Below are 14324 nucleotides of genomic sequence, written 5' to 3'. Positions count from 1 at the left end.
CCATCAACTCAGCATTGGTGATGGGGCAGTTGTGGAGATAGTGGAGAGTTTTCCATACCTGGGCAGTATGCTTATGACCAGCTCCTGTTTGACAGCAGAGGTCTCACTCTCAATGAGTCGAGCAGCATTATTTTTTCATCGGCTGCATAACGCAGCTCCACACAAAGCTTCGGGTCTTTTTGGCCACAGTTATGCCCTCCCTTCTCTATGCTTGTGAAACATTGACCCCCTCTAATGGAACGTTTTCGCCGGTTAGAAACATTTAGGCTGGCATGCTCGATTGTGTGAGCTCACAATTCTTGAAAGATCTGGACAAAGTCCCATTGGTGAACTCCTCCGGCAGGCAAGGTCTGCGATGGCGGGGTCATATAGCCCACATACCCAGCCACCGCATGCCTAAACAGCTTTTGTTCAGCCAAATAAAGGGCGCTAAATAGACGCAGCATGGGCTAGAGAAGATATGGAAATGATGTGGTACAAGAGGATGTGGAGCTGAGTGGACTTGCAGATGACTGGTACCAGCAATATCAAGATCAGCCTTTGTGGAGAAGGCTCGTGAAGGGCACTACCGGACAGTTGGAGGCAGTTGACCTCCAGCAACAACGGAGGGCAGAGGAGTGACGCTCACAACAAGTTGGCACAGGAGGGGGCACAGATAGTGCATCGGCCAGTCATTTCAGTCAGCCAACCAATGGCCTTTAGGTCTGTCCTGTGACCTCCTGCACAGGCTTCTTGGTGATGTCGCTGCCACTTAGTGGTGAATGGTGGTTGTTGTTGTTGCTTATATAAAACGTATTTGTTCAAATCATATAGGTTATAGGATAAATACATGTGTAATGACGACTTGACACATTCTTGAGATGGTTTCTTTTATTGAAGACATGTTTACTTGAGCAGGCGTAGACCCCACTGCAACAGCCGCGAGTCTCCCGCGCATCTCCCTTATATACGGTCTGAGGCCACGCCCCAATTCTCAAACCTTCTCGCTTGTTCTAAACTGCTCGCTCTCCCAGCAGCCTCTACTATCCTCTTCCGTCACCTGGCCACGCTCCTATTCTCGATCATTCCCGTAGCCACCAGTCTCTTCGTACTGCAAGCTATCTTCCCTGTCATTACCTCCCGTTGCCACTAGTCCATTCGCACTGTAGGCTGATTCCCCTGTCATTACCTCCCGTGGCCACTAGTCCACTCACACCATAGGTTGACTCTATTATCATTACACATGTGCTGTCTGTCATCTATGGATCTGAACTTATATCATTTAACTGGTGTATTTAAAGTATACATGTTAAAAGTGCCGTTTAGTTTCACAATCAGTGTTAAACCAGTTTTAAATATTCTGCTTGAGGTGAATATTTCACTTTTGTACCATTAAAAAAATCTCAATAAAAAAGAGAGGAGTCCGGATAACTTGACTTTCACACTATTCAGCCATCTGACAACAGCATTGTGTAAGGTTTTGTATTCATGGTATAGGTGCCTGAATTGTTGAATTTATATAGACTCCGTCCTTTATGTATATTGAACTTCTTTTGCACTGTATGTCGCCAACTGTGCTCATTGTTTGCATGGAAAGAGAGATCATGGATTGGAAGTTTTGCCAGTGTGCGTATGTGACTTGTGTATGCGTTGTGTACACTATAGAATCTTGTGTTCGCAATGGGAAAATGTTTATTGTGGAAGAGAAATACTAAGTGTCAAGCAGAAGAAATTTTAAAGCCATATGCTGAAAATCATGAAATAATGAACAATACAAATGCAGAGCAAGACAGTGTAGTGCATGTAAAAGGTAAGGATGTGGTTATTGACATGTTTTTATGCATTTTTATTTGAAATTAAAAGACGTTTTAGTCCGTTCGTTTCTCAATCCGCTTGTCCTCGTGATTGTTGCAGTGGCAGAATGTTGATTAGGGAGGTCCAGACCTCCCTTTCCCTGGTGACCGTCTTTAGCTCTTTCTGGAGAATTCCCAGGCATTCCCAGGCCAGCCGAGCGACATAGTCCCACCAAGGTTTCCTAGGCCGGCCCCGAGGTTTTCACCCAGTGGGACGTGCTCGGTCGAGTTCCATGGGGAGTCTACCAGGGGGCATCCTTACCAGGTTCCAGAACAACCTCAACTGGCTCCTCTTGATCCGGAAGAGCAGCGGCTTGACTCGGAAGCTCTCCAAGATCACGGAGTTCCCCACCCGATCACAGAGAGTGAGCCCAGCAACCTAGCAGAGAAACTTAATTTCAGCCCCTTATACCCGTGATATCATTATTTCGGTCATTACCAAAAGTTCATGACCATAGGTAAGAGTGGGAATGTAGATCGGCCTGTAAATAGAGAGCTTTATTCGAGAACTCAGCTCCCGTTTCACTAGCATAGAACGGTACAGTGCCGGCACCAATCCGCGGGCCGATCTCCCACTCCCACGTACCATCAATCATGAAAGAGACTCTGAGGTATTTAAACTCCTCCACTCAGGGCAGCTGTTCCTCCCTCACCTGGAGAGAACAATCCACTGGCTCGTGGGAGTGAACCATGATCTCAGATTTTGAGTTGCTGCTCCTCATCCCAGCCGCTTTATAATCGGCATCAAACCATTCAAGTGTGTACTGGAAATCACAGACTGATGAGGCAAAAAGAAATAGGCATCAAACCATTAAAGTGTGTACTGGAAATCACAGACTGATGAGGCAAAAAGGATGTTATCTGCAAAAAGCAGCGACTCCACCTCCATGCCCCTGTACTTAATATTCTCCATACCTCAGCTGCGCCTTGATATCCTGTCCATGAAAATCACAAGCAGGAGTGCAGATAAGACTCACCATTGGCAGAGTTTGACACCCATGGTGAACGATTGTAATTTAACACCAGGAACACGGACACAGCTCTCACTCCAGAAATAGAGGGATTGGATAGCGCACAAAAGTGGCATCAGTACATCATACTTCCGTAGCACCTCTCAGAAGACATTGCGGGAGCACACGGTTTTATGCCTTCTGACCCATCAAATATCTGTGAGAAGGAAAAAATCTGGTTCATTGTTCCATGATGATGACGGAATCCACATTGTTCTTCCTGAATCTGAGGCTCGACCACCGGGCGGAGCCTCCTCTCCAGCAGGAGTGTAATGCCTCTGTAGTTGGAGCACGCCCTCTGGTCTCCTTTTTCAAAAATGGGAAACATGACCCCAGTTTGCTAATCCAGAGGAACTGTACCCGCCTCAATGCAACATGGAAAAGGTATGTTAACCACGACACTGCACTGTCCAGCGTTTTCAACAACTCTGGACGAATCTCGTCCACCCCAGCAGCTTTACCGATGTGAAAGTCCTCGACCGCCGCAGCGACTTCAGCAGCCATGATGGATCTGACCTCCCCAGCTGTTATCAGGGCTGCCTCCTGTGAGGAGGGCATGTCCACCGGGTTGAGGCGCTCATCAAAGTGTTCCTTCCACCTCTCGACTATCTCCTTAGTTGAGTTGAATGTTATGCCACCCTTACTGAATACAGCCTGGGCCACATTTCGTCGACCCCTCCTAAGACATCGGATGGTTTTCCAGAACATATTTGAGGCTGCCCAGTAGTCCCTCTCCATGGCCTCTCCAAACTCCTCCCATGCACGGGCTTTCACATCAGCAACTGCCGCAGCTGCCACCCTCTTGGCAAGCTGGTACCTCTCAATGGAGTTGGAAGACCTTTTTCCGAGCATAGCTCAGAAAGCCTCATTCTTCAACTTGATAGCGTCATTCACCACTCGTGTCCACCAGCGGGTTCTAGGGTTGTCACCATGACAGGCACCAACTGCCTTCAGGCCACAGCTTTTTGTACCTGCATCCATAATTGAGGTCCTGAACATCATCCACTCGAACTCAATGTCCACGACCTTCCCTGAAGTGCAGGATAAGTTTTTGCAGAGGTGGAAGTTGAAATATTTCTGCACTAGTTCTTCCGCCAGATTTTGAAACTTTAATTAGCGCATAGTGTAGAGCTCGTCAAGAGGAATAGATTGCCGTATCGTTCGCCTTCCACAGACATGAAATAACATCACAACGCAGTTTATGCGAGAGCCGGGGGCTTATGGGACCCCGGGGTCCTCCCATAAGGTGTATTTGTGAATATCCTTTAAAGTAACGAGGAACAACGATATGTTTAGTTATGTCATATGTAAATGAAGCTGATGAATGTTTTAATAACGATAATAAACTCTGGTTTTCACTCTCCAACAGAGACGTCAAATTTTGCACATCCCACAAAGTGGCAAAGCTGCTTTGACCTAAGAACGATTTTCCTTTCACTGTACCTGACAGTGCTTCTATTCGCAGCATACATACATTCAGGAAGTTGTGCAATTTATTTTAAATATAACATTGAGAAGACATTTACAAGGCAATTCGAAAAGGTAAGCAGAGAGGCAGCTAACAATACACAACGTTCCGAAGCAAATGTATAGTAAATGTGTTCGTTTTAAGACAGTTTGCTTTGGGAAAATTGCGGAATGCTTTACGTGTTGATACTTGGTGCTACACTTCACCGATTCTTGTAATGATACATCTTTAATAGTGAACATGGAATCAGTCCTCCCAACATGCGTTTCATGTCAAATGACCTCATCATGCTGTGAAAAAATACATTATTTAGCCTTGTTCAGACCCCAATCCTCAACAAGATGGCCATTTTATTTAATCAACAGTAGAGCAATGAGAAGACTGTATACGGGGTTCGCTCTTGTTGGGAATGGTCAATACAGTATAGTAATCATTGCCTCATGCTGCCTAGAATAACTCTTAACGAGGGATGGGTTAGCTGTTGGCTTGATTTTTTATTGAAAGCCATATAATAGTTTAACAAAAGACGTGGATGACGATTGCTGTGTTGTTATTTATTTAAGACAGCTGACGTGGCCAGTTACTGGAACTGGGTGTCCGGCTCACTCTTGCCACACATGAAAGCCACCTCCAGTAGCAGCGTGGCAGCCAGTGGTGGCACTCTGCACAATACAGTCCTCGCCAATGTGCTTGTTGTTGGAGTGGTCCAAATGAGACAACTGAGATACAAAAAAGGTAAATATGTATTTATAATGTTTCAGAGGTAGGAGTAATGGCGGCCGCGTGTGTGCTATGACACGTGGGCTGAGAGCTGAGAGTGACATTTTCTTGTCGTAAAGATTTCGAGTTGTAGTTGGAGAATAAAAGGACATTTATTCTGGAGATATATTCACGTCAATTGTTGTGTGAATTTCAATTCCCAATCGACTTCATTCAAAATCTTATTCAAAATAATTAATGTGCAGTCACCGAAATGGACAAAGGCTCTCAAAGTTAATTAGTGCTACATATTTTAAAATGTATTTAAATAGTATCTGAATGTAGGGGACCGAATAATGGAGTCTTACAGGACACCATAGCGCAGGGATTCCTTGTAAAAAAACTTACAAGGAGCTGTTTGCGAAGTGATGGTGGAACCAGGAGAGAATTATTACAAATGCCTACAGGGTTCTGGAGATGCTACTAGTGTAAAAAGTGGCCCATGGTGTCAAAGGCAGCAGTAGAAAGCAGTGTCATGTCTACACGAGCAGGGTGGGGGAATTAGTGGGCCGACTCCACCCGAGGCCTTGCCGACATGGTGGGGCTGGCCCGGGGCAGGTCCTGCCTCTGCTAGGCAGTCATGTGCCATCATCGCTAGTCTACGTTAGCAACTCCTCCGGGGGTGAATTGCGCAACCCTCTACCATGCCGCCGAGCCTGGCTGCGAACTCAACGGGCCTGCCTCTGGCAGGTCTCCATCTCTTCCTCAGTGTCCTCGTCCCCTGTATAGAACACTGTACATCCTCCGAGCAACGCCCTCCTGGAGGGTACATCCTCCCGTCCTCCATGTGCACCAGCGTGCGCAACAGAGTTCATCATCCCACACCTCAGCAGCTGGGCAATCATTCCACACCTCACGACCTCACACAGCGGTTTACACTCCACCCCCACTTTGTTGAGTTGGAAGTGCTCGTGTGATCATCGTTTGGATAGTGTCGCCATGTAGGTGGATATATCTACACGTACACGGGTGTGTGTGTGTGTGTGTGCATGTATCTATATTTAACCAGAAACTGGCTTAGTTTTCTGACAACAAACCTTTGATGCTTCACGTGGCCTCAAAGTGCATGCAGCCTGACACAAGCGTGCAGGTCTCGTCGCCGTCACCTTTTAGTGAACGGCTGCCATGGTTGCTATATATCTCTATACCATTATCTGTGGGTGGGTATGGATATATGTTCATCTCTCTACAGGGGTGGTGTGAACACAACCTAAGATCGGCCCCTCGCGCCACACTGATAGCGAATCTGCACTTTTCCCGCGTTTTTGCGACCTTTCGCTGCATGGGGCGTGGTTATAATTGGCCGCGTCTGGTCTCGTCTGATAAGAGGGGGGAGGGCTTGGTTCATGATACAAATTACTTGGCGGTGGCCCCTCTGCAGGTGGCATGGGCACGGCCTAAAGCTGGCCCCTTGCCCCACGCAGACAACCCCCAATAACCCTTCCACCCCAGGTTTTACAGCCTTCCCATGGCTCAGGGAGACTGCTTCTCAGGGCATAGAGGAATTTTCTGGGGTGACTCGATTTAGTGTGCACAGGGCGGTGGCACTGGAACCCACAAGGTGAGAGTTCCCATGGAACTATACGGTTCCGCGGGGTGAAGACCTTGTGCACGCCTCGCTGGTGGCAGGGAGGATTTTCTAAACTGAGGGCATCTCATTCAGGCCGAGCCCTCTCATATTAGCTACCTGCCTAAGCACAACGGTCACTTGCACCCCCGCAACGTACCAATGACAATATTAAGACCAAGACGATACAGACTGTTTAACATTGAATCTCTCACCTCTGGTTTGGCTGGGCATAAAGGAACTTTCTGGGTAACTCGACCTGGTGTGCATGCATAGTGGCACTAGAACCCAGAAGGTGAGAGTTTCCACGGAACTCTACACCTTCCCATTTGTCCACACATGTCCACTCTCCAGCAGACTGTGCCGCTCATGCTCTGTATCTCGCCCTTCCTGGTCTAGCTCCCTGATTTGCTATCGATAGTGGAGGGGTTGTGTAGAATTTGCCATCACCAATCACGTGACCCCGGCTCTCCCATTCCACCCCTCTCTGCCTTCCTCAACCGCCCATTGTCAATAAACTTTTGAATTACTCCCAGCGAAAAGGGGACGTCCCCAGGGGCTTAAGCGCGGGAATATTCATACTTCTGCTGGGGACTGCCATGTATTCGATCAACATTGAACCTCATACATTAGGAAAACACATAGTCAGGCCTCCAACTTGGAGTGACTTGACCTAAAACCCTTTGTCCAAAGTGTAGGGAATGGTGGTCCTAGTATTGAGAGAGAGAGCGCGATCCATAAACAATGTCTCTCACATTCCACTTGCCCGTCCATCACCAATAAAGGGACCTCTAGACCGAGGTTGCTTTGTCCCCAATCATACATTTACATTTATATGGCTGGGATAGCAACTATGAATATGTGCTGATGTTAAAAATGCTTCAGCTGCACCTCCCTGGGGTGCCTGCTCTGCCCACATCGGTAAGTAACATGCAGGTTTCAGCATATTGGCCTTGCCAGGTGATTTATGGCTCCACAGCAGCAGATGGGTACATTTAGTCCTGGTTAAACAACGCGATTGGAAACATTGGTCCAGAAGGCTAAGGAAAAGAGATTGACATGCTATTGTATTGTTGTATGTATGTTGAACTTCTTTTGCACTGTATATAGCCAACCGTGCTAATCGGAGGTGCAGGGAAAGAACAAAATGAATACAAAAAGAAGGTCTAAGAAATAAGTTCAGTCTTTTACAATGTGTATAAACTGTATACTTTGCGTGTTTATGCATGGATATATGTGGCAGCCCCAAGTGAGATGAACTATGTGAAAATGTTGCAAAATGGTCAGTACACTGCACCTGAAGAAGACAAGAACAGCTATTTTGAGGCATGGGTGATGTCCAATATAACAGGGCGATCAGAGGGAGACCAATATTGGATCTACCAGGATCTTGGAGAAATGGACCTCTCAAGAACTCTTGGTAAGTCCATTGAACTAATATTTTAATGTTGGCCACAGGAAAACGAATCAATGTATTTACTTCATAAAACCTAACTATTGTATGAGGAAATAGTTATGAAATTACTTGGTGAGCAACAGATGTGATTAAGTGAACGGTGGTTGTCCTGTGTTTGCATTGCTGAGTTAAATTGAACACTGGGACTGCGATTTAGACGCATATTTATGCATGCCATGCTCTATAAACACACATTTGCATGTTAAATAATGTATCTTAAAAGTGTCAGTAAGTACTATTGATGCCCTTGCAAATGAAGACTAACCTAAGAGATGTTCCAGGTAAAGTATTGTAATAAATTAAAAGGAAATTAAACAGTTTTAAATAATTCTTATTTGTAACATTAGAGATCAACATCATACTTATTCCCATTTGCTTAACGTTATGAAATATTTTTTTGTTCAGGGCAATTTGGCGGAGGTGGCTACTTGGTGGAAGTAGAAAACGATGCAGGAAAGGCAGCTAACACTGTAGCCTACTTGAAGGAGAATCTGTGGATCGACCCACGCACAGCAGAACTGGTCACCGAACTCACTTTGTTTAACGCAAACACACTCCTACTCTGTCACCTGATATTGCACCTGGTTCTCTCTCCGTCTGGTGAGTTACACATGACGCTTTCCTTGGATCAGACTTTTTTATGTGAATATTATAGTGTGGGCAAGTGTAAAGTGTGAAAACCACTTTTGTCAGCCATCATCATATTCAAAGTGCATTGAACGTACAAATACAAATAAAAATGTTTGTTAACATGCATTCACACCTGACAGTCCACCACTTAGACAGAGTAATCGAAGAAGCTCGTGTGCAGGTGTTTGATAAATTGTTGCATCGCAAAACCGTGGGACATAGCGATGGCTTGCGGAGACATTCATTCAGCAGTGGATTAATCATGGCTGCCGATGATGACTTTTCAAATGAAATTCATCAAACACCAACAGTAATATTTGAATTTACACAATATTGAAATATAAACACATGTCAGGTACAGTACAGATTAGGTTAAGAAGAGGCGTACAATCTTTTAAAACAATTTCACTGTCCTTTCATAAAAAAACAAAAAATGTCGTGTTTTAGGTGCTGTCAACCCACACGTCAAGATGCGGATATTTCCCATACACGACAACGGGGACGTGTGGTCTGTCCTCACCACGGCTGCTTATATCTCAATGTTTCTCCTAAACCTGTGCCTATCGGCTTATGATATTCGAAAAATAATTAAAACAAAATTTGGGTATTTTAAAAGATGTATTAATTTAGTGGAACTCTTGTGCTTTGTGCTAAGGATAACTACATGTTTAGTGTATTTTCAAGTGACCGTAACACAAATGGAAACCCTTTATGCCTACGTGCAAGGTACGTGTCATTGAAGAAGGTATGTGCACCTGAACTATTTTTTGTTGTTTAGAAGTTAAACAGAAGTACAAATACATACTCTTAATTACTATGAAAGAATATTGAGTTCTGTTTTTATTCCCATAGTCAGATATTTATTTTCATATTTTGAAAAATTAAGTCTTCCATGAGTGATTTCAACATTGATTTGAGTATTTATATTTACTTATTAAAGACACCCACACTAAGATTAGACTCAGTAGAGTCCTTGTTTGGCTACTTCCTTTTTAATTGAAGATGTCATAATACACTGTTGGGGTTGTGTGAAATATATTAAATGATTACATTGAAGTCTACCAAGTAATTACAGTTTGGTAGTGCTGATGCATGTATTTTAGGAGTAGATAAAACGTCACTTACAGGCCTCTGATATTTGAATCTCATTAACCATGCGTCATGCTTTGAAAACATGCCAGTGCATCGCCATTGTGTACATTTTACAATTTAGTAAAGTTAAATTTTTTCAGCATTTTACTATGGTCCTACTTGGTTTGAAGCACCACACAGCTGGAATGGCTACCAGAGTTTATGTTACATCAATAACATGTCTCGTGTTTCTATTGGCAGCGAGTTAGGCCATTAAATGCATGCAGATAATTAGGGAATACACTTAAAAAAAGTAAATTGAAGATCACAGAAAATTCAATAAGGGGACAGGGCGGCATGACTGAGAATCATACTAAACGGGCCAATTGTGACATTTTAGTTATTAGCATACACGATGGGGTAGAGAGAAGCAGGGACCAGATCCCCCTTGTATCAAATTTAAAGAAATCCCTGGTTAACCCTGTATATAAAAGTAACATTGCTCGAAAAAAACATTTAAAATGGTGATTGTCGACATTTGGGCACCGCAATGTTTACCTCTGACTGGGGCTGTCAGGTGGAGTCTTTACAGATGGCAGGTAACGGGCACAAGATGGTCGTACCCTACTGGACGTCTCTGAAAAAGAGCTTCACAGTTAATTGGATTTCTGCAGTCTAAATAAAGATTATAATTCTTGAGTGCTTTTGAAAGCCACCTCTCAACATTCTTACATCATGCCCAAAACCAAAGAAAACTTTTAAAATGGTTACTTTTATTTCGCTTTACCACGTGTAACAATATATGGTCTATGGTGCTGACCACTACTTCGTTCGTTCGATCATTTGTTCATTTCTCAATCCGTTTGTCCTGGTGAGGGTTGCGGCGACACCATGTTGAGTAGAGTAGCCCAGACCTCCCTTTACCTGGCGACAGACTCTAGCTCTTCCTGGAGAATTCCCATGTGTTCCCATGCCAGTTGAGCGACATAGTCCCAGAAGCGTGTCCTGGGTCGGCCTCGCCCAGTGGGACGTGCCTGGTAGAGTTCCTTGATAGCCTGTCCATGAAAATCACAAACAGGAGTGGAGACAAGATGCATCCTTGGCAGTGTCCAATACCCACAGCGAACAACCTTGATTTAAAACCAAGAATACGGAAATAGCTCTCACTCCGGGAATAGAGGGACCTGATAGCACACACAAGCGGCACCGGTACATCATACTCCCGCAGCACTTCCCACAAGACATTGCAGGGAACATGATCATATGCCTTCTCCAAGTCTACAAAGCAGATGTAGACTGGAGAAGCATACTTCCACGACCCCTCATATCTGTGAGAGGAAAAATAGATTATCCATCGTTCCATGACCATGACAACAAATCCACATTGTTCCTCCTGATCTGAGGGTCGACCACCGGGCGGAGCCTCCTCTCCAGGAATCTGGTATAAGCTTTATCTGGGACGCTGAGGAGTGTGATCCCTCTGTAATTGGAGCACACCCTCTGGTCCCCTTTCTTAAAAATGGGAACCACGACCCCAGTTTGCCATTCCAGAGGTACTGTACCTGTCTTACATGCAACATTCAAGAGACGTGTTAACCACGACATTACTGCAATGTCCAGTGCTTTGAAAAACAACTCTGGGCGAATTTTGTCCACCACAGCAGCATTCCCGCTATGAAGGCCCTCAACCGCCGCAGTAACTTAAGCAGCCTTGATGGATCCGACCCCCCAACCTGTTTGCAAGGCTGCATCCATAGGGGAGGGCATGCCCACCGGGTTGAGGAGCTCCTCAAAGTGTTCCTTCCACCTCTCGACTATCTCCTTAGTTGAGTTCAATGTTCCACCACCCTGACTGAGAACAGCCTGGGCCACGTCTCGTCGACCCCTTCTAAGGCATCGGATGGTTTGCCAGAACATATTTGAGGCTGCCAGGTAGTCCCTCTCCATGGCTTCACCAAACTCTCCCCATACCTGGGCTTTTGCTTCAGCGACTGCTACCGTTGCCACCCTCTTTGTAAAGCCGGTACTTCTAAATCGAGTCGACAAACCGTTTTCTGAGCATAACTCAGGAAGCCTCCTTCAACTTGACAGCTTCCTTCACCACTGGTGTCTACCAGCAGGTCCTATGGTCGCCGCCATGACAGGCACCAACTGCATTCAAGCCACAGCTTGTCGTAGCTGCATCGACAATTGAGGTCTGGAACATTGTCCACTCAAACGCAATATCCATGACCTCCCCTGGAGTGTATGATAAGTTGTCCTGGGAGTGGAAATTAAACATTTTCTGCGGTGGATCTTCCTCCAAACGTTCCCAGAAAAACCGCACTATTTGTTTGGGCCTTCCACGTTCATCTGCTCACTACCCCAAACGTCGGATACAACTTACCACCAGGTGGTGATGAGTTGACAGCTTGGCCCCTCTCTTCACCCGATTGTCAAGAACATGAAGCCTTACATCCGATGATACAACTATAAAGACAATTATTGACCTCCGGCCCAAGATGCTCTGATACCAAGTACACTTATGAGCATTCTTGTGTTTGAACATGATATTTGTTATTGACATCCCGTGACAAATGCAGAATTCCATAGCATCTCACTGTTCGGGTTCAGATCACGGGGGGCATTCCTCCCAATCACGCGTCTCCAGGTATCTCCATCATTTCTCACATGAGCATTGAAATCGCTCAGTAAGACTATGGAGTCGATAGGTGGCACTCTATTGAGCATTACACCCACCATTTCCAAGAAGGCCGAATACTCTGAATTGCTGTTTGGTGCATAAGCACAGGCAACAGTCAGAGTTTTCCTTTCTGTGACCTGAATTTTCATTGACGCAACCTTCTCATATATTGGGACAAACTCCAACTAAACAGCACTCAGCCGGGGGCTTGTGAGTATCCTTACACCCACCCAGGGCCTCTCATTAGGGATTTCTCTGGAACAAGAGAGAGACCACCCCTGATCAAAAAATTTGGTTCCAGTGCCAATGTTGTGTGTGGAGGTGAGACTGACTATATCTAGTCGATACCTTTCCACCTCTTCCACTAGCTCTGGCTCCTTCCCCTCCCCAGTGATGTGAAATTCCACATCCCAATTGCTGGTGTCTATTGCCAAGGTCTAGTCTATCTGAGATCATCCCACTCCCTGCCATACAGGAATCGCACCCGCCCCTCACCCACAGGACGGCACCACGTAGTCATATTGGGCTGGGCCCGACTGGGTTATGTAGGTCACCCGGCCACCACGATTTTGTCAGTGAACACCACCCCCATGCCTGGCTCCAGGGAGGTGTCTCAGTATACCTTATCCGGGCGAGGTTCTCTAATTTTTCTATTTCAGAACCATTCATAATGGCCTTTTTTACCGTTATTTGTCTGGAACCTCCCCCCAGATATGTTTGCCAAGAGAAACCCTACCAGGAGTAGACTCCACGTGATAGCTCTGAGGGTCATTGGAACATGCAAACCTGACCACCACGATAAGGTTACGATCCTTCAGTGGGGCTGTCCACTATTATGATGTAAAACTATTCCTGTTTGTGTTTGTTTCAACATAAAGTGGTCCTGGTCCATCTTTAAGACTGATATTACTTTCTTGAATCATATAAAAGTCAACGTATTGCGTTATATATCTGTGAAACTAGATTTGCATATGTTAATGATAATGACGTTTTTTTCTTCTTTCCCCCAGATGGTCATGTCGCCTTTGGGAAACTTGCAACACTGAATGAGTATCTGAGGATATTTACTGGGGGGCTCGTGTTTCTGGAGAGTCTCAAAGCTATCCAAGTTGTGGGCCACTTACAGGATGTGAAGTGGGGCCCATGTGTGACATTGTATCATGGGAGACATTTGCTGACTCAGTCTGTGGTGATGCTGGTGTTGCTCTGCGCCTACAGCTGCTTATTGTGTAGTCTGTACGCTGCCCATTCCTTTGCTCATGCCTTCCAGTCGCTGTCTTCAACCCTCATTTATTTTCCTTCCCTTGACAGAGCTCTTGGTGCTGGAGAGATGGGTGCCACCCTTGGCTACCTTTCCTTTCGGCTCATTGTATTGATTATGCTTTGGGGAATCGTGCATTTCACTTAAGTTATAGTTATAAAGCTTTCATTTTCTAGGAAAAAAATTGCATAGACAATCTAAGATGGCCACCTTTCATCTGTAATTGTCACCTGCTCCAGACCCCCTCTTGGGCTGGAGGACTTGTATTCTAAGTTTGCAGTCACGAAAGCTTCAAATCTAGAATTAATGCTAATCTCTCCATCAATAATGTGCGGTTTCTCTTTTCTCCCCAACTTGCTGTTGCTTCCCCCGGACTACACCCAGAATTACCGCCATGCTGCCTCACCACCTCTCCAAATCATTGCCACGTCAAGCGAGCTGTCCCAGCCTCATCTGCCCTTGGGGCTTGTTGGACCGCAGATGCTGTACTGCCCTCGTTGCTTCCCGGAGGCTTGTTGACGTTGTACCTCAGTGACACTGGCACAAATGTTTTTACTTCATCTGCCAGTTTGAATGACTCAGGCTTC

The 14324-nt window shown here is 45.5% G+C and overlaps 1 protein-coding gene across 1 annotated transcript in view; it reads left to right on the top strand.

Annotated features, from left to right (window-relative positions):
- The window catches only part of LOC144937491 (polycystin family receptor for egg jelly-like), a 51663-nt gene that overhangs the window by 18641 nt on the left and 18698 nt on the right, over positions 1-14324 (top strand). The window contains exon 8 of the mRNA XM_078864738.1: positions 1645-1701. Coding sequence (XP_078720864.1) covers positions 1645-1701 — 57 coding nt within the window. The remainder of the gene's footprint in view (positions 1-1644; positions 1702-14324) is intronic.

Source organism: Lampetra fluviatilis, chromosome 19 (genome assembly GCF_964198595.1).
Source record: "Lampetra fluviatilis chromosome 19, kcLamFluv1.1, whole genome shotgun sequence".
Taxonomy (NCBI): Eukaryota; Metazoa; Chordata; class Hyperoartia; order Petromyzontiformes; family Petromyzontidae; genus Lampetra; species Lampetra fluviatilis.
This window is presented reverse-complemented; position numbering and strand designations above follow the sequence as displayed.